The sequence below is a fragment of the Octopus sinensis genome, linkage group LG1 (genome assembly GCF_006345805.1).
Source record: "Octopus sinensis linkage group LG1, ASM634580v1, whole genome shotgun sequence".
NCBI classification, from domain to species: domain Eukaryota; kingdom Metazoa; phylum Mollusca; class Cephalopoda; order Octopoda; family Octopodidae; genus Octopus; species Octopus sinensis.
In genome coordinates this window covers 59,676,192-59,697,763 of record NC_042997.1, presented here as the reverse complement: position 1 = coordinate 59,697,763, position 21,572 = coordinate 59,676,192, and the positions used below count along the sequence as shown (strand labels likewise).

Here is a 21,572-nt window from a genome sequence, read left to right as displayed (position 1 = left end):
CATTATTTTATTAACTCTTGAGGGAAAATTGATCATGACTAAATTTGAACTCGGAACATAGTGTCAAAACAAATGATGCAAGGCTTTTTGGTCAGTGTTCTAATGACTCTGATAATCTGCAGCCCTTACAGCATCAAAAGGTAACTAGCAGACTCATAACTGTGCTGGATAAAATGCTTTGTGGCATTTCTTCTGAGTTCAAGTTCCATCAAGGTCAACTTGACTTTTCATCCTTTTGGGGTCAATAAAACAAGTACCAGTTAAGCATTGATGTCAATGTAATCAACTAGCCACCTTCCACCAAAATTTCAGGTCTTGTACTTATAGTAGAATGAAATTGTATTACCAATCATTTTATCTAAATTTTACCACTATCATTTACAGGAAATCAAGCAATTTTATATTAGGGGAAATGCAAATTCATGAGTATAAAATAATGCAACAACATGAAGCAGAATTTCAGAATAAGTGATCACATTCATAACCTTATTTTAAATGCTCTTTGAATTTGTTCCAAATATTGGGGATCTCAGATTTTATGGCCTGAAACAAATTTTCCAAAAAACAAATGGCTGCTGAAAATCTGATTCATTTTGCAGTACATCATTTTAACATCCAATTTTTCTATCTTGCAAGGATTTAGACAGCTTTTATGAGGCAGATTTTCTAATTCAATGTCCTTCCTATCACCAACCCATTCCTATTACTAAGAAAGATAATATTTTCTCATCGTCAGACAAGTTCTTGCAGAATATTGGAAATGACTGACACTGCTTGTATTACAGTGACACTCATATACAACTACCATGTGATATCAAGACACATACATGTGTGCATATGATGGACTTATTTCAATTTCTGTCTACCAAATCCATTCACAAAGTTTTGGTCAGCCTTGTTCTATAGTAGATACTTGCCCAAGGTGCCATGCAGTGGGATTGAACCCAAAAGCATGTGGTTGAGAAGCAAACTTCTTACCACACACTCACCCATGCAGTACATATTCAATAAAATTTAGTATACTATAAATGTGTTGCTAGTTAAGTTTTAGCTATGAGTTATGGTTTGGTTAAGAGTTGGGATTAAAAAATGGAATGATCACAGATGGGAAACTAGTTCAGTTTTGAAATTTCTTTAGACATGACTCATATTTTTTTAGTTCATGTGCAAAACACAAAATGAGTAGGATTGTTTTGAAATTTTTCTGTCTTGGAACATAAATTCAGAGACACTCTGGAGATTATAATTCTACAAAAATAAATAGATGAAAGTAAAAAAGAAAATAAAAACTTTAAAAATTACAATTTTCTTTGTTTTACTCCTCCTTCTTCACCATTCTGAAGTAAACAACCAGCTGTAAGATTTTGTTTGAATATTTTAAATTGTTTTAAAACGCAGATAACACTATTAATTAGCTGGCATGACATAACACTTAATAATATAACCACTCTATTTTCAAATAGAGGAGTAGCTTCCTTTTCCGACTCATGAAAAATTGGACGACCTACTTTTCTAATATATCGTCCTCATCAGCATCATTTAACGTCTTTTCTCTATGCTGGCATGGGTTAGATGGTTTAACAAATGCTGGTAAGCCAGAGGGCTGTGCCAAACTCTATTGTCTGTTTTGGGGTAGTTTCTACAGTTGGAAGCCCTTCATAAAGTGTCCTGATTGCTTTCATTTGACACTAGCACCAGCAGGGTCACCAAGTAACTTACAAGACAAAGTATTGAGGGAGGTGGCTTTTGATGAGAGATAGTGGTAAATATTTTATTGAAGATATACAAGAGTACCCCAGTTGGAGAAGATTTAGATGAATATGTTTCAGGACATAGAGCGGGTGAATATTTATTTACTTTTGTTTTCATGTCCTGTTGAAGCCGACGTTTGCTTTGAAGTCGGTGAGGGAGGTGAAAAGTGAAACACATGCTAGCAAACATGCGCACATAGTCACACACACATTATATATGTATGTATCTTAGTTTTTATCTATGTTCGTGTATATGAAAGACAGGGTGTAAGTGTGTGCGCGCGAGTGTGCTCAGTTTCATATATTTGTATTCCTACACAGACACATACATACGAAAACCCGATACCACACTTGCACAATGTATGTGTGTATTTAAGTATGTACATGCATATGAAAGATAATGGGTGTGTGTGTGTGCGTGCACGAGCGCGTGTTCAGCTTTTTGTATTTAGTACTCAGACAAACACAAATACACCCTTTCTTTCCTATACACGCACATACATATACACATATACATGCATCTTTTTGTGTGTGTGTGTATATAATACACAGATGAGATCCAGATATTCTCTGTATAGAAGACACTTAGTAGTGCTCAAAAGATTCAAACTTAGGTTCCGATGTCTTTACAGGGGATCATTCCACACGGTAAAGAAAGGCAATAAGAGGGATCAGGGTGAGCTGATTTTAGAAGCAACTATTGATGTGTCTAATAATTGCTTTTGTGTGTGTGTGTGTGTGTGTGTGTGTGTGTGAATACAAATACATAAAGCTGAACACGCTTGCAGACATATACAAGCAACACCCCTCATTATCTTTCATATATGCGTACGTACATATATAGATATATATATATATAAATGTGAAACAAGGTGGAAAAAAGAGTACTCAAATACCAGGAGTAGAGTAATATGCTTTATTTAAAAGCAGCAGAAATTCAACAAAACCTGTTACTCGGAGTTTCACGTTCCCGTTCATCGGACAGTTTTGTTAACAAAACTGTAGGTATGTATATATGTATGTATGTACGTACATACATACATACGTTGTGCGAGTGTTTCACTATTCAATACATCGACATGAAAGTCAATGGGCACGGGTGTGCGCGCGCGAGCAAATGCTCGCGCGTTTCATTTATCACCTCCCTCACCGACTTCAAAGCAAATGTCGGCTTCAACAGGACATGAAAACGTAAGTAAATAAATAAAAATTCTTTACGGAAATTGCCGAACAATCAGCTGGCTTGGATCAGTTGACTTCAAGACCAATAACGAAGCAATTCCTAAAATTGGAATAGCTGAGAGGAAGCGTTCCGTAAAACACTGAGCTTAACTACACATGTGTGCCCCACCGATTTTACTTCCTTATAGCTTTCGGGAAAATGAATATTTTCTTAGTGAAATTTTCTACAAAAATCTTTCAGATGGTGGAGATTCCGATTATAGAGGAACTTGTTGTGGAAACACCCCCCCCCCTCACACTTAAAATAGCTGGGTGTATACTCATTCGTATACACATATCAATGTTTTCACAGTATGCGCACGTCAACTAGTTTTGTCTTTCTTTTTTTCACATTAACTTCCGATACACTCGGTATTTGTAGAAAAATTTCATAGAAAATACCCATTTTGCTGAAAGTTATGAATATAAAAAAAATCGGCAGAGACACTTGTGTAGGAATGCCAAATAGAGGAACGGGGTTAGGAAATAAGTTAGGAATATACTGAGTTAAGCGACGACTTTCTCTAAGCTTTATATTTTTGAATATTCTAAATTCCAATTATATATATATATATATATATATATATATATATATATATATATATATATTATATATAATGACTAGGGTGTTAGAACACCTATATTGCTAGAAATAAGAGCTTATTCGTAGCAATGTAGATGTTCTAAAACCCTAGTCATTTAGTGACAATTATAGTTTTCCTTTTTGGTAATACACTGCATACAACTGTCTGTCTAAATTAATTATATATATAAATATATATATATATAATTTCAGTATATCTATATATTCAACAGTGTTAGCGTCAAACAGGTGATTAGGCATATGCGAACTTTAGGTTAGTTAAAATATGTTTGTAACATATTTCAACTTCTAAAAGAATATTCTCTGTAGTTACAAAAGTTGAAATAAGTCACAACCGTATTTTAACTAATCTAAAGTTCGCATATATATATAAAAATATATATATAATATATATATATATATATATATATATATATATATATATAATAAATACATATTAAATTAAGTGCTAAGCGATAAGAATATTTTTCTTTTCACTCGTTAATTAATTAATTATTTAATTACTTTTTGCGAAACTATTGTTGTTTACAAATACACTATGGCAACAAGCAACATGGAGTCAAACTAAAGTAGTTGTCACACGAAACAGTTCTTCGTTGTTAGGATGATGTCTATTCCCGATCGAAGAAGAGAAATGTAATGATTCGCTAATGAAATTTGTTATAATTTCAATGCTGCGATTTATTTTAATATCGCTGCGAACTTATTCATTTTGTTGAAACTCGCTACACTTTATTTTGCACAATGGCTTCGAATGTGGAAGCCACGCTACGTAAGACTGTTAGCACTATGACGGATTTCTTATTCCCAGTTTCCAGAGAAAGCATCAAAAAGAATCAACACAATGTTTTACGTTCTGGTTGGTTGTTGTATTTTTCTTTCTCTCTCTTTCTTTTTTCTTATGTGTGTATATACGCACAATATTTTGCCCTGCCCCCAGTCACACAAATTTATGTTATTGCATGTGTGTGTGTGTGTACACACACACAGACGTCATATCGTATATATATGTGTGCGTAGGTGTGTTTCTGTCACCTTGTCTTGAAATAGCGCGCTTATTTGCAAACATACATTACCGTCATGAAGCGGTGTTGTTTGTTTAGATCTCTTGTAATGAACATGTCCAGATTAGAGGGAAAAGATTATCTTGCATGGCAACAGGAAGAGTATCAAGCTGTAGAAAATCAGTCTCCCATTTGATCCATGATTATGTAGTTAAGTTCACTTCTCAACCGTTTACAATTTCACAGCTCAGTACTTTGAGCAATTATTTTCTACAGTTGCCTCACAAGGAAGATTGCATCTATGGTATCTTTTCTGTACATGAAGCCAAATTGCATCTCATCTAACGCTACTCTGACATGGATAAATTATGTTATGACTCTCCCTATGACCTTCATAACCTGATCCAACTACACTCACGGAGTGGTTGGCGTTAGGAAGGGCATCCAGCTGTAGAAACACTGCCAGATCAGACTGGAGCCTGGTGCAGCCTTCTGGCTTCCCAGATCCCGGTCGAACCGTCCAACCCATGCTAGCATGGAAAACAGACGTTAAACGATGATGATGGTGATGATGATGATTGTTTCTCTTTAAAGGGCTTTCCTTTGTCTTTGTAGCAGTTTATGATGATATTGCTAACCAGTCATTGGGTATGACTTTTTTCTATAATATTATTAATTATCCAGGCCATTGTCATGTATCCTACCTCATCAGATATTTTGAGCATCTTTACAACTATCCCTGATGGACTCATAGCTTTCATGTCTTTAATCACTTTATCTATCATGCTGTTATCATCTTGAAATGCTGGTTCTGCTCCAGATTTAGTATAAGGTAACTCCACATATAACAGCCTCTCATAATAGTATCTCCATGCTACTTTCTTGTCTTCCATACCGTTAGTGACTCTGCCTTCAACTTTCCAAATACACTTCTTATAATGATGTCCTGGTTCTCTCTTACATATCTTGCAATCCTGAACACTTCATGCCTCTGATCCTCACATTGTAGAACATGTGCAAATCTCTTCCTTTCTGACTCATTCTTAGCCAGGTGTACTTGTCATCTAACTGCTCTCCCAGCCATTTGATAATGCTCCTTACTACTACCTTTCTTCCAAGTTTTCCAAACCTTTCTTTTAGTTTTTACAGCCCTATCAGCCATGTCATTCCACCGTCATATGAACTTCAGTTTCACTTGGAATTTGTCCTAGTCACTTGTCTGATTTGTTGTGTAAAGCCAATTGCCATTAATAAACACATAAGGAAAGATACCGCCAGTTCATTCTTACTCTCTCTCTCCTAAATGTGAGCAACCATGTAGCTCTTTGACAAGAACCTGCTCTGCCCCCAATGCCTTCACTCGTATTTTAAAGCCTAACATAAATAAGGATGCAGAATCTCTTCAGACTACATGGTGACCTCAGTAGTGTTGGTGGCATGAAAAAAGCACCCAGTACACACTGTAAAATAGTTGGGAATAGGAAGGGCATCAAGCTGTAGAAATCATGCCAGAACAGCCACTGGAGTATTATGCAGTACTTGAACTCATTGGATCTTTGTCAAACTGTCCAGCCCATGGCAACATGGAACATAGACATTAAATGATGATATATACAGGGTGTTTAGGCTAAATTTAATGATTTTTTAAATCACATTTTTTCAGGAACAGCTTGGTGTATTGGTGAGCAGTCAGTGGCATTGGAGAACATCTCTATATATATAAACGGCAAAATGTCTCTGTGTGTGTCCTTTATACAAATTCACAATTTTTCAATTAGAGGGCTCGCACTTTCTATGGTCATTCAAAGCCATCCAAGGGTGGTCGTGCATATCTTTACATTTCCCCAGTCACCCCGCAAAGCCATTAAAAAATCAATTGGAGTGACTTTTTTGTGAATTTTCTATCCTAAACCCAATCAAAATGCCTGAAACTTGATACGCCAATTGAATGCCAGCTAGCTGTATGTGATTGGTCGGAGATTTGGACAGTACTCAAGTGTATGTACGCACGCACGCAGCTGTATATGCATGCACTAGCACTATGACCCGGCGTTGTCGGGTCATAGCGCTAGTAAAGATTAAGGTTGTAGTTGCGAATAAGTTAGATAAAATGGAGGACTGGAAGTCATCTGAGTATTGGAAAAGAGTTACTTGTATCCTGATGATACACACCAGGTATCAAAATGCCAACATCAAGACGGCTGCTCCATGCAATGTAAACACAATAAAGGCTGTAAGAGATGCACAGCTGCTGCAGAAACTATAAAGCCATGGTCAGCAAGAAGGGGCACAATGAGCACTCTGCATCTGCATGCCAAAATTCTTCCCCACATCTTTGAACAGGGTCTTAAGCTCAATTCAGATGGTTATTCACAGTTCTTGAGTTCTGAAAGCACTGTGTGTGTGTATATATATATATATATATATTATATATATTTACAAAAATAGGCCCTTCACCCTATCTATTCCTCTTATCACTCCCTCCACCTGTAATCTCTCTCACTCCAGCTCTCCCTTGATGCCACATATTTTTCTTGTTACCTCCAATTATTTCACTTTTTGGCCATTCTTCACTCATTGTTCTCTCACTCACATTGCATTGGTAACCCCTGTCTACTGAACGTTCAAATTATCTCATCATGCACTATACTTGCCCCTCCTTCTCCACCCCTGCAGCCTACCCAACCAAACATAATCTCTCTCTTGTCTTCTCCCTGTAAACTGTATCATTACTTTCACTATAACTATCCTACTGCTCTCCCCCACTCTCTTCTACATCAGTGGTCATCCCCAACTGAACCATCATTGGTCATCCCCACTCCAGCCTTTATCCACTATTCCTTACATCCACCCTTCAACTCTACCCAATCTTTACAGTTGTTGCCTACTTTTTATCCCTCTCGCATTTTCCCATGTACTCTTGCAGCCCCCTCTCCCACATTTCTAGTTCCTCTGTCCCCATCCTTTTCTACTCACATTGTACCTTGGGGGGCCACCTAGACACTTTATCACCACTATGTATCTCTTTCCAGCTCACCTGATCATTCTCACCCTTTCTTTTAAATGTAGTTCTTCTACAACATAAAAACCTGCTTTTCCTCCTTCCCTCATACTTTGACTCTCTTGTCTTTGAGCATAAAGCCACCCCCACTCTGGAATTCTTAGTCTTACAAGTTGCATAGTGATCTCAACTGAACTAGTGGCATGAAAAAAACTCCCAGTACACCTTGTAAAGTGCATTCAGTTATAGAATCCATCCATGCCAAAACAGACATTGGTGCATGACGGATCTATTAGATTATATGAAACCATCCATCCCATGTCAGCAGAGAACATAAATGTTTAATAATGATACATATAATGTTAAAAGATATTCACAATGAAATAGCATAGATAACATCAAAAAATTATAAGACAAAATTAATATAAGCTTTATATCATATCATTTAAAATATGTATGTAAGCAACAGAGGCTGTATTGATGCCATAAGGTAATATTTATCCTCACTTAAATGTAGATGTTCTGTTAGAACAAACTATACTGCAGTAGATACCATGAAAGAAACTCTCATACTGGATTTTGGTGCAAAATGCACTCTTGTTTATATCACTAGTGGGGAGATAAATCCCTGCCACCTCCAGCAATGAGATCACTAGATCACATAATTTTGACCTTTCTTGGTCTGGTTAATGATGGACGCTCAACTGCTAGAGATGGACTGACCCTTCAATGATCAGCAAAGATCCTAGGAGGTCAGATGTTTCTCATTAAACTCCAAGCATGGAAATAAAACACAATGGAATCAGACAGTCATCTGACAAGCAACATACAGGGAGATTTATCTCCATGCTGGGAGAAATGTTAGCATGCCGGGCGCAATGCTTTGCAGTATTTCATCTGTCTTAATGTTCTGAGATCAAATTCTGCCGAGGTCGACTTTGCCTTTCATCCTTTCAGGGTCAATAAATTAAGTACCAATTGCGTACTGGGGTCGATCTAATTGACTGGCCCCTCCCCAAAATTTCAGGCCTTGTGCCTAAAGTAGAAAAGAAAATCAATGGACTGACCCTTCAATGACCAGCAAAGATCCTAGGAGGTCAGATGTGTCTCATTAATCTCCAAGCATGGAAATAAAACACAATGGAATCAGACAGTCATCTGACAAGTAACAAGTGTGCAGACTCAGTTTCAAATCTCAGTTAGGTATGTATAAGATGATGTAAACCAATTTCCCAGTTTTTTGGGGTTGTTTCAGAATTTTTTTTTGTTTTTTTCATAGGAACAAGGAAAGCTGTGTGGTTAAGAAGCTTGCTTTGCAAACACATGGCTTCGGGTTTAAGTTTCACTGTGCAGCACTATGAGCAAATAACTTCTATAGCCCCAGGCTGACCAAAACCATATGAGTGAATTCAGTTATTAGGAACTGTATGAAGCCTTTCAGTTATTATGTATTAAAAAAAACTCTACGTTTGTGTTGAGTCCTGTAATTTCTGATAAATCAACAGAGATTTGTGTGTGTATGTGTGTGTAACCTAGTAGTTAGAGGTGTTGCACTCTCGATCATGATATCATGGTTTTAATTCTCAGCATGTTTTGTTCTTGAGCAAAACAATTTATTTCATGTTGCTCTAGTACGCTCAGCTGTAAATGGGTAATCCCTATGATGCACTGACCTTCTGATCAGATGCAATGATGTTGGCCTGCTCATCTAGTCAGCAGGGTGGCATCATATGTCATATATATATATATATATGTGTGTGTTTGTGTTTTTCCCTCCTCCTTCACAATGCTCGAGAAATGGTGTTGGTTTGTTTACATCCTTGTAACTTAGCAATTTGGCACAGGGAGACCAACAGAATAAATACCAGACTTTTAAAAAAAATTGAAAAAATTAGTGCTGGGTTGATTTAGTCGACTAAAACCCTTCAAGGCAGTGCTCCAGTATGACCACAGTCCATGACTGAAACGAGCAAAAGTAAAAGATACCAGATGTACCCTAACTATTTAAACCACTGAAAAAATACATGAGTTCTTTATTGATATATCATCTGTATCCTACTCCACCAGATACTTTAAGCATCTCAGTGATTACACCTGATGGATATGAGTCTTTCCTTGTCTTCATATCCTTAATTGCCTTATTTATCATACTGTTGTTGACATGAACACCTAGTCCTTCTGTTAGGTTCACTCTCATTCTCCACATTTAATAGCCTTTCATAATAGCACTTCCATACCTCTTTCTTTTCAGAGTCACTGAGTGCAAGCATATCATTATCTATCTGTACACACTTCTCTCCCACAATATCTTGATTCTCTCTGACACACTGTCTAGAGATCTGGAACACTTCAAGTCTCCAATCTTCATGTTGTGAAACATTGGCAAACCACCTCTTTTATACTTCTGCCCTTGCTAGATAAAACCTGTTGCCTAACTTCCCTCTTGTATACCTGATATAGCTCTTTGCCACCTCCACTTCTCGATTCTTTCCAGGCCTGTCTCTTCACTTTTATAACCTTATCTATCTCACTGTTCTGCCACCAAGTCACTCTCTGTCTGGTAGAGACTTTGCCCAAACCATAGATTTGGTCTGCTGCCTTCAGTAGGTTGTCTTATATGAACTTCCAGTTGTCTTCTACATTATATGTCACAACCTCCTCCTCTTTAATCAGAATGTCTCTAAATCTCTGATGGTTTAATGGATCTTTGAGCTTCCATAATTTCCTTTTCCAAATTGGTTTACATCTCTGTATCCATTTAGCCCTAAATCTGACGTTGCTAACTACTAACTTGTGTTGAGCTGTACATTCCTCACTGGGAAAGGACTCTGCATTTATAAACATCTGTCTACTCCTGCTTCTGACGAGAATATAGTTAATCTGGCTTGAGTGCACACAAACTGATAAGTGATAAGATGGTTGGCTGGTTTCCTGAAATTAGTGTTTCAAACCAAAAACTTCAGGACTCTTGTCCCCTCCTCATTTCTAGTGCCAAAGCAAAAACCTTCATGTACACCATGAAATTCCATTGATGTGTTGCCTAACATGACCATTGAAGTCACCAGCTACAATAATAAGGTAATTGTCCTTTGTTGTTGAGGTAGTCTTCAGAAAAGACTCACAGAAACAGTCCAGCAAGTTGAGCATATGCAGAGATAAATGTCACTGTTATATTATATAAGACTATTCTTAACTTATTAATCCTATCACCTTAACTACCTCAATCACCAATATATATATATATATATATATACACACACACACACACACACACATACAAAGTATGGGGGTTTAGTTCACAAGTTATCTAGAAGATTAGGTAAGTGCTGTAACAGATTACTAGGGCTCCAAGGTTGTAGCCAAGACAGTAGTCATGGAGCCATTGTAGACTTCTGATATAGCAGATATATAATTGTTAAAGAGGACAACAAACGTTTCATGTTTGTTGTCCTCTTTAACAATTATATATATATATATATGTATGTATGTGGGCAGGGTGCTTTGTGTATGTGTTTGTCCCTGCTTGACAACTAGTGTTGGTTTGTTTATGTCACCATAACATAGTAGTTTGGCAAAAGAAACTGATAGGATAAGCACCAGGCTTAAAAAGTAAGTACTGAGATTGATTTGTTTGACTAAACCCTTCAAAGTGCTCCAACATGGCTGCAGTCCAAGGACTGAAAAATGTAACATGCATGCATACACACACACACACACACACACACACACACACACACACACACATCTGTGTGTGCAACCATAGAGATGTTTACATTTTTTTCTCTCAGGTCATGAATACGTAACCAGCTTACCTTTCCAGATGGAACTGTACTTCAACGTCTGGTTCTTCCCATTTTGGCTTGTTTCTGCTATTGCTGCTCTTGCTTTCAAGGTAGGTATTATTCTCAGCATTGTACATTTTTTGCCAAATGTTCCTGAGGAAAATAAACAAGAATTACTGAAATTTTTTTCTATAATTAAATATTAAAGAGGAGTTTAGAATGCATATTAATAAACATTTATACATTATATATTATTATAGATTAATGAATATATATACATACATATGCATGAAAGCATCAGATTGGCTGAATCATTGCATTGGAACATTGGGGGAAAATGTGTTGCAGTATTTCTTCTGATTCTTTTTTTGTTCTGATTTCAAACTCCAATGAAGTCAGTGTTGGCTTTCATCATTTTAGGGTTGATAAAATAAAGTACCATGAAGTACTGGGGTCAATCCCTCCTCCCTTTGAAATAAATATATAAGTTTATCTCTCCATCTAGACAGATATATGTATATTGAGACATAAATTACCATGCATTTTGTGAAAAATAGCTTAGTTAATGTTGATTATAGATTTCCAATAGCTAGCATGTATGTGTGTGTGTATATATATATTGCAAATAAAAAAAATGGAGAAGAACAATAGTTGGTTCATCAACTTTAGATTAAAAATGTTAACTTATTTATTTATTAAACTGATAATTATAACAACATACATATAGCATATTATTCTATGCCAACAGTATATTGGATAGATATTATCCCTTAGTGGGTTGGATTCACGACCCCTAACTTTCTTGGAGGTATATATATATATATATATATATATATATATATATATATATATAATATATATATATATGAAAAAAAAGCTGTTGTCTACCTCTGTTGGCAACAAAAGGTCTCTCTCTGAATGAAAGGTAAATTAGACTGTATGATGCCTGTATACAAACTGCAATGCTACATGGTAGTAAGACATGGACCCTGAATGCAGAGGACATGGGAAGACTAGAGGGAATGAAGCTTGTATGCTCCTCTGGATGTAATGTTAATGTAAAGTTAGTGTACATGTGCAACAGAGTGCTAGAGTATTGAGAAAAAAGTTAGGTATAAGTGGGATTAGATGCAGTATAAAAGAAAGAAGGCTGCACTGGTTTGGTCATGCGATGCATATGGATGAGGATAGCTGCATAAAGAAGTACTGGTTGCTTAAAGCAGATGGAAATTGTGGAAGAGGGAGTCCTAGGAAGACATGGGATGATGCAGTGCAGGCTGATCTAAAGATGCTGAGCCTTACAGAAGAGATGACATAGGACCAAGATGATGGGTGTTGTGCTGTTTTTGAGAAGACCTACCCACAACAGCAAACTGATATCCTAAAAGCATTCTGATTGTTTGTAATCCATTCTGTCCCACATTTTATTCCCTAACATCCAGCTCTCCATCACTCCTCTATCCATGGCACTATTTGGTGGCTGTAATCACTTGAGGCAGGTATTGGCATGTGTTATTCCTCCCCCTTTTTTTGCAACACCAGTTACAGCCTCTTTGCTGGAGCCACTTCCATCCCTTATTCCCATTATCCTTGCTTCATCACTCACTGTTTTCCAGTCACCTCCTACCTGTGCCTACAGTTATCTCCTCTACCATACTCATTTTAACATCTCACACACTTACTATCTTTCTCAGCACCCTCCCATATCCGTCATCACACCCTGCTCTCTCTAACCACCCTTCCGTACCCTATATCTCCCTTCACACCACTTCTTCACCTCAGCTCCATACCTTCAGATCTATCTTTATTGAGCCACTTCCATCTCTCCCACATTGCATCTATCCATACTGATATTTCCCATCAACATCACATCCACCTTTGTTCCTCACTTACTACATTCATCTCTATTCCCCACCCCCTCTCTAACCATCTGTAACTCTCCTTTCACACACTTATGAAAGTATCCACTCTCTCTGCCCCTCCTATGTCCCACTGTCCTTAACCTCTCGTATGCTCACCTTCTTGTATCTTGAGAGTTTGCTCTGGCTCTGCATCACTACTTTCTTTTATCTCCCTCTCTATTATTCCTACTCACCCCTATAAAATGTGGGGTAGCCATGTATCTCCTTTATAGCAAGACATCTGTGCATGTCCTTTCTATCAACACCCGATATAAAGCCACCCTACCCTCTCAAATACTCACACCACCCACTCAATAGGAAGAGTTTTTCCTTTTTCGCTGTTCTTTTTGTCTTACAAGTTACTTAGCAACCTCACTAGGGCTGGTGGCATGGAAAAAAAAAACAGCACTCAGTACACACTGTAATGTAGTTGGCATTAGGAATGCAATCCAGCCACAGAAACCATACCAAAACTGACACTAGAATTTGGCACAACCCTGCAGCTTGCTGGATCCTGTCAAACCATCAAACCCATGTCAGCATGGAAAACAGATGTTAAAGGATAATGATGATATACACTTGTGTGTGAATGTATACATAGTTCAACCTACACTAGTAACTTATGGAGTCCATGCAAGCAAAATGATAAATTGGGAATCCACAGTAATGTTTTAAGAGTCCATGAAAAAAGTGTTACTTTGGATGTATTTATGACAAGAAACAGTAATAACAGGAATATCTAGAATACTGATGGAAGTGAATTTAAACATCAAATGGCTATGGAGGACCACCAGAATAAAATAGTAATCAAAGGAGTCCGTAGATAAAATTGGTTGAAATCCACTGATGTACAAGGATATCCATGGTGAAAAGAGGTTATGTGGGTCCAGGATGGAATAAGAAAAAGAGGTATAGGACATGCTTACTGTGGTATGGTTAGGCAGAGCAAAGAGTGATAGCAGTTTATTGAAGTAACTGGGGTGAGTCTCAGTGAGACAATTACAAATAGAGATGTTAAGAGTGATAGAGATTGTTGGATTTATGGATATGGAGAATTATGTAGTAGAAATTTGATGGGATAGAATTATGATGAGATTAATGGCAAAAGTTAAAGTAGATTCAAAGAAATTAATTCTTGAACTGTGACAGTATTTGGTTTTGATTAAATCTTTGGTTAATTTCCAGTTGAAGAGTACATTCTCAGGCTAGTAGAGTGCTGCTTTTCCATTGACAAAAATTGATGTGTCAGACATCAGAGCACCACTTTTGTTTGTAGGTTTGATGGTAATATTATTCCAGCAGTGGAGTTTCCAGAAAGTGTCAAATTTCAACAGGGGAATGTAGTACTGTTTTGTTATAATGAAAGGATCCAAGTCACTGAAGCACTTGTTCACTAACATTTGGAAACAAGCAATAGAACTAACTGTACTAAAGTGACTCAGAATCAGAAAGAGTTAAATCTCTTTGAATGGTGATCACAGCATGTGACAGAGTAAAAGGCTGGCAAAGCTTATGGGTTTTGTTGTTGCTAGAAGAGTTGTAGAGTTTTTTTTTATACTATACTATAAAAATACATTGGAAGTAAAAAACCCTAACCCTAACTCCCTCCCCCAGTTTTTTAGTATCATGTGGGTGCATAAATAATTATACTAATTATACAGTTGCTAACATGAGTATAAGACTGCAAATTTTGGGGTGAGGTGTAATTGATTACATCAGCCCCAGTACTCAACTGGTTTGTATTTCATCGACCCTGAAAGGATAAAAGGCAAAGTCAATCTCAGCAGAATTTGAACTTAGAACGTAGACAGACAAAATGCTGCTAAGCATTTTGTCAAGTGTGCCAAATAATAATAATAATAAACAATACAAAGAGTGTGATGCGATTGCAATAGAATATCTATTGCCATCACATCATGCTCTCTGTATTGTCTATTTACCTTTGTCAAGAGTTACATCAATTCTTTTAAAATAATATAATGATAATAATAATCCTTCCTACTATAGGCACAAGGCCTGAAATTTTGGAGGAGGGGGTAAGTTGATTACATCAACCCCAGTACTCAACTGGTACTTAATTTATCAACCCTGAAAGAATGAAAGGTAAAGTCGACCTCAGCAGAATTTGAACTCAGAATGTGCAGACAGACGAAAAGCTGCTAAGCATTTCACCCAGCATACTAACGATTCTGCAGCTCACCACCTTATCATTATTAATAACAATAATAATAATTTCTTATATAGACATAAAATCAGAAATTTAGGAGATGATAATGATCAATTATATCAACTCTAGTATCTAAATGATGCTTGGACTCCCTAAACAGCCAAATGTATCCAGAAATCATTTTGTCCAATGTTCTGATGATTCTGCTACCAATCGCCTTAATAGTGATTTCTGTTATAATAAAATATAAAGAAGCATTAGCATTTATTAGTTTAGAGAGTAAGGAGGAAATTGGGAAATTGTGGCTTTCAAAACACAACTACCTGTCTCTTAGGTGCCCTCTTTTGCAAATTTTTGGAGTAGGTCTTCAGTCTGAGGATAACTTTCTCAATTGAAATAATGAAATTAAATGAATCAACTTGTTTATATTATTTCTCAATTTCAGAAGGTATTTGGTATAACATATCATTCCTTTAAATTTCTTGTTAATTCTTACTTGGCACTTCAAAAAAAGACTAAACTTTTATGGGAAGACAATGGCAAAATTGAAAATTAAGATGAGCTCTAAAGATTTCTTTACATTCAGACGACATCAGTGCATACAAACAATTATAACACCTAGCAATTGTTACAACATTTTCAGTCATGTTTTTGACTTGGTAATAATTTTTTCTGCATATTGATAATTTATGCATTATGGGGGTTGATTTTGCTGCCCAAGCGCAGATTGTTCTTAATCATTTGTTTTCCTATTTCCAGTTTTCCAAACTCAGTATTGTCTACAAGATCCTCCTTGTTGCTGCTTACGTCATGTTTGGTATTATTGAGATTATCCGGCTTTATTTGGGTTACATTGGAAACTTAATGGAAAGAGTATGTAATCACTACAGCAACAACAACAATGGTTCTGAGGACTCCTTGTTGTTTTGTTTTCTCTTTTTTCAATTTGTCTTTTACTTAGTTCTCAATAGAGGGAAACCTTAGTGGCATGAGAATAATTACAGAGACCGAGTAAAAGAGTCTATATAAGATGAAGTTATTAAACTGTAAACAACACACATCATTACCAAGCAATTTTGTCATTGTCAATGTTGGACTGACCAAAGCCTTGTGAGTGTATTTGATAGATAGAAACTGAAAGAAGCCCATCATACATATATATGTGTGTGTGTGTCTGTCCCCCACCACCACTTGACAACCAGTGTTGATGTGCTTATGTCTTTGTAACTTAGTGGTTAGGCAAAAAGAGACCAATAGAATAAGTAATAATCAAAAGCTGCCTCAAAGCTAATCAAAAGAAAGTGGAAATTGAACCTTCTGTAGACTATGGTTCCTTAAAAAAAACCTTCCATATGACCATCATAACTTCACTTTCAACAAATCCTATTGTCACAGTGTCTTTTCTATCACTACCACAATCTGTACACCTCCACTATCAAAACATACACTAGCCACTCTACTTGTCATGGGAGCCCCCATATAGTTACTCAACCTATAAGAAATAACAGCCAAATCTCCTTCAGGTCATACCCAACCATCATTAAAAAGAAAATATTGAATAATGTAGTCTGATATCTAAAAAAGGAGAGATGATCAAGGATGAAATACCATTGATCATAGATTTGTTTGATCAAAAGGCTGATATGGGACCTAATCCTTCCAAGTCATAACTGCACCCCTCTGAACTTGCTCTCTCCTCTTTAGAACCCCAGGGCATTTTGGACTCATGAAATTCTGTATAGATTCCAATAGTATAAGGAAATATATGAGATATAGAATTACACTTCACTATGCACAGGAACAATAGTTTCTATTGTGGAAGTGCTGTAGTCAGTCAAATTAATCCTATTGTATTACTAATGCTTACTGACTTCCTATCAAAATTTTAACTCATACTGAACTGAAAAATAATAAAGTATATATTCTAATATTCAGTTTAATTTTAATCATCTTTACTAACCATGTACTTTCTTAATTAAGTGAAGTAATAATTAATGATATGGCAATGACATGTACGTACTTTTGATTTACATTAGAAGCAACATATTTTTACGGGAGCTAAAACTATACATGCACAATTAGCAAAGGGTTTTATTTAGTATTTAATATTTATTTATCTTTTTGCAGGTACCTGAGCTTGCTGGATCTTGGCTTTTGACATTACTGATGCAGTTCCCTCTAATTATATTTCTGCTGTTCAATGAAGGCCAGAAATTTCCTCTTGAAATAGCTGTTCATATAGTCATGTTTGGGTTTGTTCTGACCGAAATGTTTTCAGGTTATTTTGCTATTCGTACCATGATCAACTACCAGATGACACAGTTTCACTTGCGTCAGTTTTCTGACCTAGAGTTTATTATTCAAGACTAAAGGAAAAGACAAGATAAAGAGATTGTCTCAATGTGTACAGACAAAGTTTTACACACCTCATCAAATTTAAATAGCCCTTGTGTGTGTATGTGTGTGTGTATGTGTGTGTGTACAAACTAATACAATTCCTTTTTGTAGCAGTTAACAAATCAAGACACAAGATACTTCTGATACTTTAAGGTATAAAGGATAGCCATACCATAGTATCAGTGTGGATAGGAATAAAGTATCTTAGGCATTTAATTGTTAGCATCTATGTTATAATGTTATGACAAATTAAAGTTATTACTGTGAGCTCAGTTCTACACTTGTGTCTACTTAAATAGTTAAAATAAAGGAAGCATTCCAATGTAAGTTTTAAATGTTGCCGAGTGAAAGATATTTTTCAGATATCTAATGAAAAAATCAACTATTTTGTCTGATTGTTTGATTTCATCAAAGCCATATTGAAATGTTGAATATTATTCATCAAATAGCTCACTTTGTAACGGTGTGGAACCTTAAGCCAATGTCTTTTACTATATCCCTTGGCCAACCAATGTCTTGGGAATGAATTTGGTTAATGGAAACTGTATACACATAAGCCCATTGAGTGTATGTGTGTGTGGGGTATATATACACAGATATATGTGTATATATATACACAGATATACACACATGTACATACATGCATGCTTGTCTTTGCATGTGTTTTTATGACTGTGGTTGTCATTCCTGCCATCGTTTGACTACCATTGTTAGTTTGCTTACATACTTGTAACTTAGCAGTTTCACAGAAGTGACTGATAGAATAAGTACTAGACTTAAAATATATATATATATAAGTACTAGGGGTGATGAATTTTGACAAAAACTCTTCAGGGCAATGCCCCAGTATGGCTGCTATCCAATGATTGAAACAAGTAAAAGATAAGAGATAACAGAAGTATGCAGTTACAAGATTCTGGTATAAAATCAAAAAGCTTGATTTTTTTTTAAATGCAATTTCAGCTTTATTAAATTCATTATCAGCAGCTGAATGATTATAGTTAAGCCCTGAGAATATATATATATATATCTTGTTTCATTCATTAGACTGCGGCCATGCTAGGGCATCACCTTGAGGAATTTTAGTCGAACTAATCAACCCCAGTATTTATCTTCTATTTAAGCTTGGTACTTTTCTATTGGTTTCTTTTGCTGAATCGCTAAGTTATGGGGATGTAAACACACCAACATTAGATGTCAAGCTGTGCTGGAGGACAAACACAGACACAAAGACACACACATATACATACAACAGGCTTTTTTCAGTTTCTATCAACCAAATCCACTCACAAGGTTTTGATCAGCCCAAGGCTATAGTTGATGACACTTGCCCAGAGTACCACACACTGGGACTGAACCTGAGACCACGTGGTTGGTAGAAACTTATTTCTACACAGTCACACCTGCACCTATGTGTGTATGTGTGATATTGGTCCCAATATAAAAACATGTCAAATTGGTATTCTACAATTTCATCTTTAACCCTTTCGTTACCAACCTTCCTGAGACTAACCTTAGCTTTATGAAAAAAAACTACTCATTGAAAATTATTCATATTTAAATCAAAATCTTCAATCATAATTTTGTATAAAAATCATTTTGTTATACACCCAATGAGTCATTTTACTGAATCCCTTCAAATCCTTGATTAGTAAAAAAAAAAAAAAAGGCATAGGTCTTGAAGAGGTTAATGGTTAATTAGGATAAAGAATCACATTTTTATATATTGAAATCAAAATCTTTTTGAAAAATTTATAAAAGACATATAAAATCAATTCATAAAATATCAAACTTCATTATTCTATTTAAAAAATAATAATTGGCTTGACCCTTTTCAGAATATATGCAATAAGGCATTAAGGAAGTAAAATATTCATTCAGTGTCACCACTTAATAAAAATATTTAAAATTTCCTTTATAATTGTATTTTTTGAGTATCTTATTGTTCACGACTCTGAACATCTAAAAAGGGGTTTCACCAAAGGTACTTAAGGTTTCACTCAACTTCAATTTTTACAATAAAAAGGAGCTGGTAAGGCTGGTCCAACAAGAGCAAAATATTGCAGCATCATTAAAAAAAAAGTCTACAGAAAAACAATAAATTTTAGTAGTTAGAATCTGACATTCAGATTGGTTTCATTTGGAGCCATATGTGTACACCTATAAGGTGTGCAAGATACAATACTTCACATCTGCATTTTGGCTACTGCCTTTACATTCAACTATGTTAAAGCATAAATGTGAGAAACTGAGTATATATCTTGCATGCTTAATAGGTGTAAAGATATTGTGTACACATACACATATGAAATGTGGTTGCAACTAAAATTTAAATTATATTCATTTTAAAGAAATAAAATTGTTCAAATATTTACATTTCAACTGACCCCTGTCTTTCAGTGAAGGTGAATTTCTTCAGAAACCACTTTGAGCAATGCTCAGATAACTTAGGCTTGAAAATTTGGGGATTTTCTAAGTTTAATTTTTCAGTATTGGATATATTTGTTGTTCAATTTCCCCAAAATCAAATGATGTCACCTTGAATGAATTAAAATACAAAATCTTTATTACATATTTACTAGGTATGTTAAATATATTTACTGAAACTGCTTCATAAAAAAAAAATTACAGGCAGTATATTTTCAAATATTTTAAAATAAGAAAGAAATGATAAATAAAATAATCCAACACACACACACTTTACAGGCACTGAGTTTAAGAAGCATGCTTCCCAACCACATGGTTTTAAGGTTCAGTCCCACTGAATCCCACACATATATGAATAAATATATCTATATTCCACCTTCCTCTCTTCTGCAACCCAACTCTGTCAAGGTTCTTTTCTTTGTCTTGCAAGATACTCGACAACCTTTCTAATGCCATTGTCATGAAAATATTACCCAATAAACTCTGTAAAGTTATTGGCATCAGGGAGGGCAGTACAACCCATGCCAGCATGGAAGACAACATTAAATGATGACATGCATACATACATACATACAGACAGACAGATACATATATCTAGACTTAGATATGTTTCAAGCCATGCCTAACTTAATAGCACCACCTGATAGAATCTGTTCTATCACTTTTAAGTCAAGATTTGTAGTATCATTGCCTATTCAAGTAAGCTGTTGACTGAAATGTATCCAGGTACTTTGGTTTGTTTAGTATCTCTGACATAATTTATCCAGATATTGCTTAATGATTATAGGATCTTTTTCTTTGGTTTATTTTGTGATAACATTAAATAGAGCAGGACCTCTAAAGGTAAAATGATTGTACTGCAATGTAGTTATGTCACGAGCCTGAATCATGTAAGAAGTGCAAGGCACAGGGTCCCAGCCCAGAGTGAATTGTGAACTTGATGTTAATCATATGGGCAACGACAGTGGTATATTCTTCACATGGTACAAATGATGTAGCACTCATGACTGCACTGGAGATAATAATTTCAAAGTTTTAAGCTGGTTCCGATAATGAAGATCTGTCGTGCCATTTATTTATTTTCTTATTGCTTACTGTAGTGTCTCAATTCACATATTTAGTTTGGTATGGGGAGACCACAGGGAGCAGCAGTATTCAAGGTATGGCTGTACAAAGGAGGAAAAAAGGGAAGGGAAATGATGACATCTGGTTCTCTGGTCTGGAAAATTCCGAGGACCAAGGAGCTCCCCTTGTAAGCCATATCAACCTTATTGCTGATGTGAGATTGTCAACAGTTATTCCTAAGTCTGTGTTATT

At 35.9% G+C, this 21,572-nt stretch overlaps 1 protein-coding gene and 1 long non-coding RNA gene across 4 annotated transcripts in view; one reads left to right on the top strand and one right to left on the bottom strand.

The window, feature by feature from the left end:
- LOC118762607 overlaps positions 1–21,572 on the bottom strand; it is a 30,696-nt gene that overhangs the window by 6,304 nt on the left and 2,820 nt on the right. The window contains exon 3 of the long non-coding RNA XR_004998365.1: positions 11,394–11,516. This is a non-coding gene — a long non-coding RNA (uncharacterized LOC118762607). The remainder of the gene's footprint in view (positions 1–11,393; positions 11,517–21,572) is intronic.
- LOC115213464 (transmembrane protein 17B) lies at positions 4,065–18,163 on the top strand. Of its 3 annotated transcripts, XR_004998358.1 has the most exons (5): positions 4,078–4,435; positions 11,370–11,473; positions 16,191–16,304; positions 17,559–17,981; positions 18,021–18,163. XR_004998358.1 is itself a non-coding variant. In XM_029782451.2 (4 exons), exons 1-4 carry the CDS (start codon positions 4,321–4,323, stop codon positions 17,799–17,801), a joined length of 576 nt encoding a protein of 191 aa, XP_029638311.1. In that variant the 5' UTR covers positions 4,078–4,320; the 3' UTR covers positions 17,802–18,163. The 3 variants fall into 3 exon arrangements, 2 of the variants coding, with proteins under 2 accessions (XP_029638317.1, XP_029638311.1); XM_029782451.2 differs by having other exon boundaries at positions 17,559–18,163; XM_029782457.2 differs by lacking the exon at positions 16,191–16,304 and having other exon boundaries at positions 4,065–4,435; positions 17,559–18,163.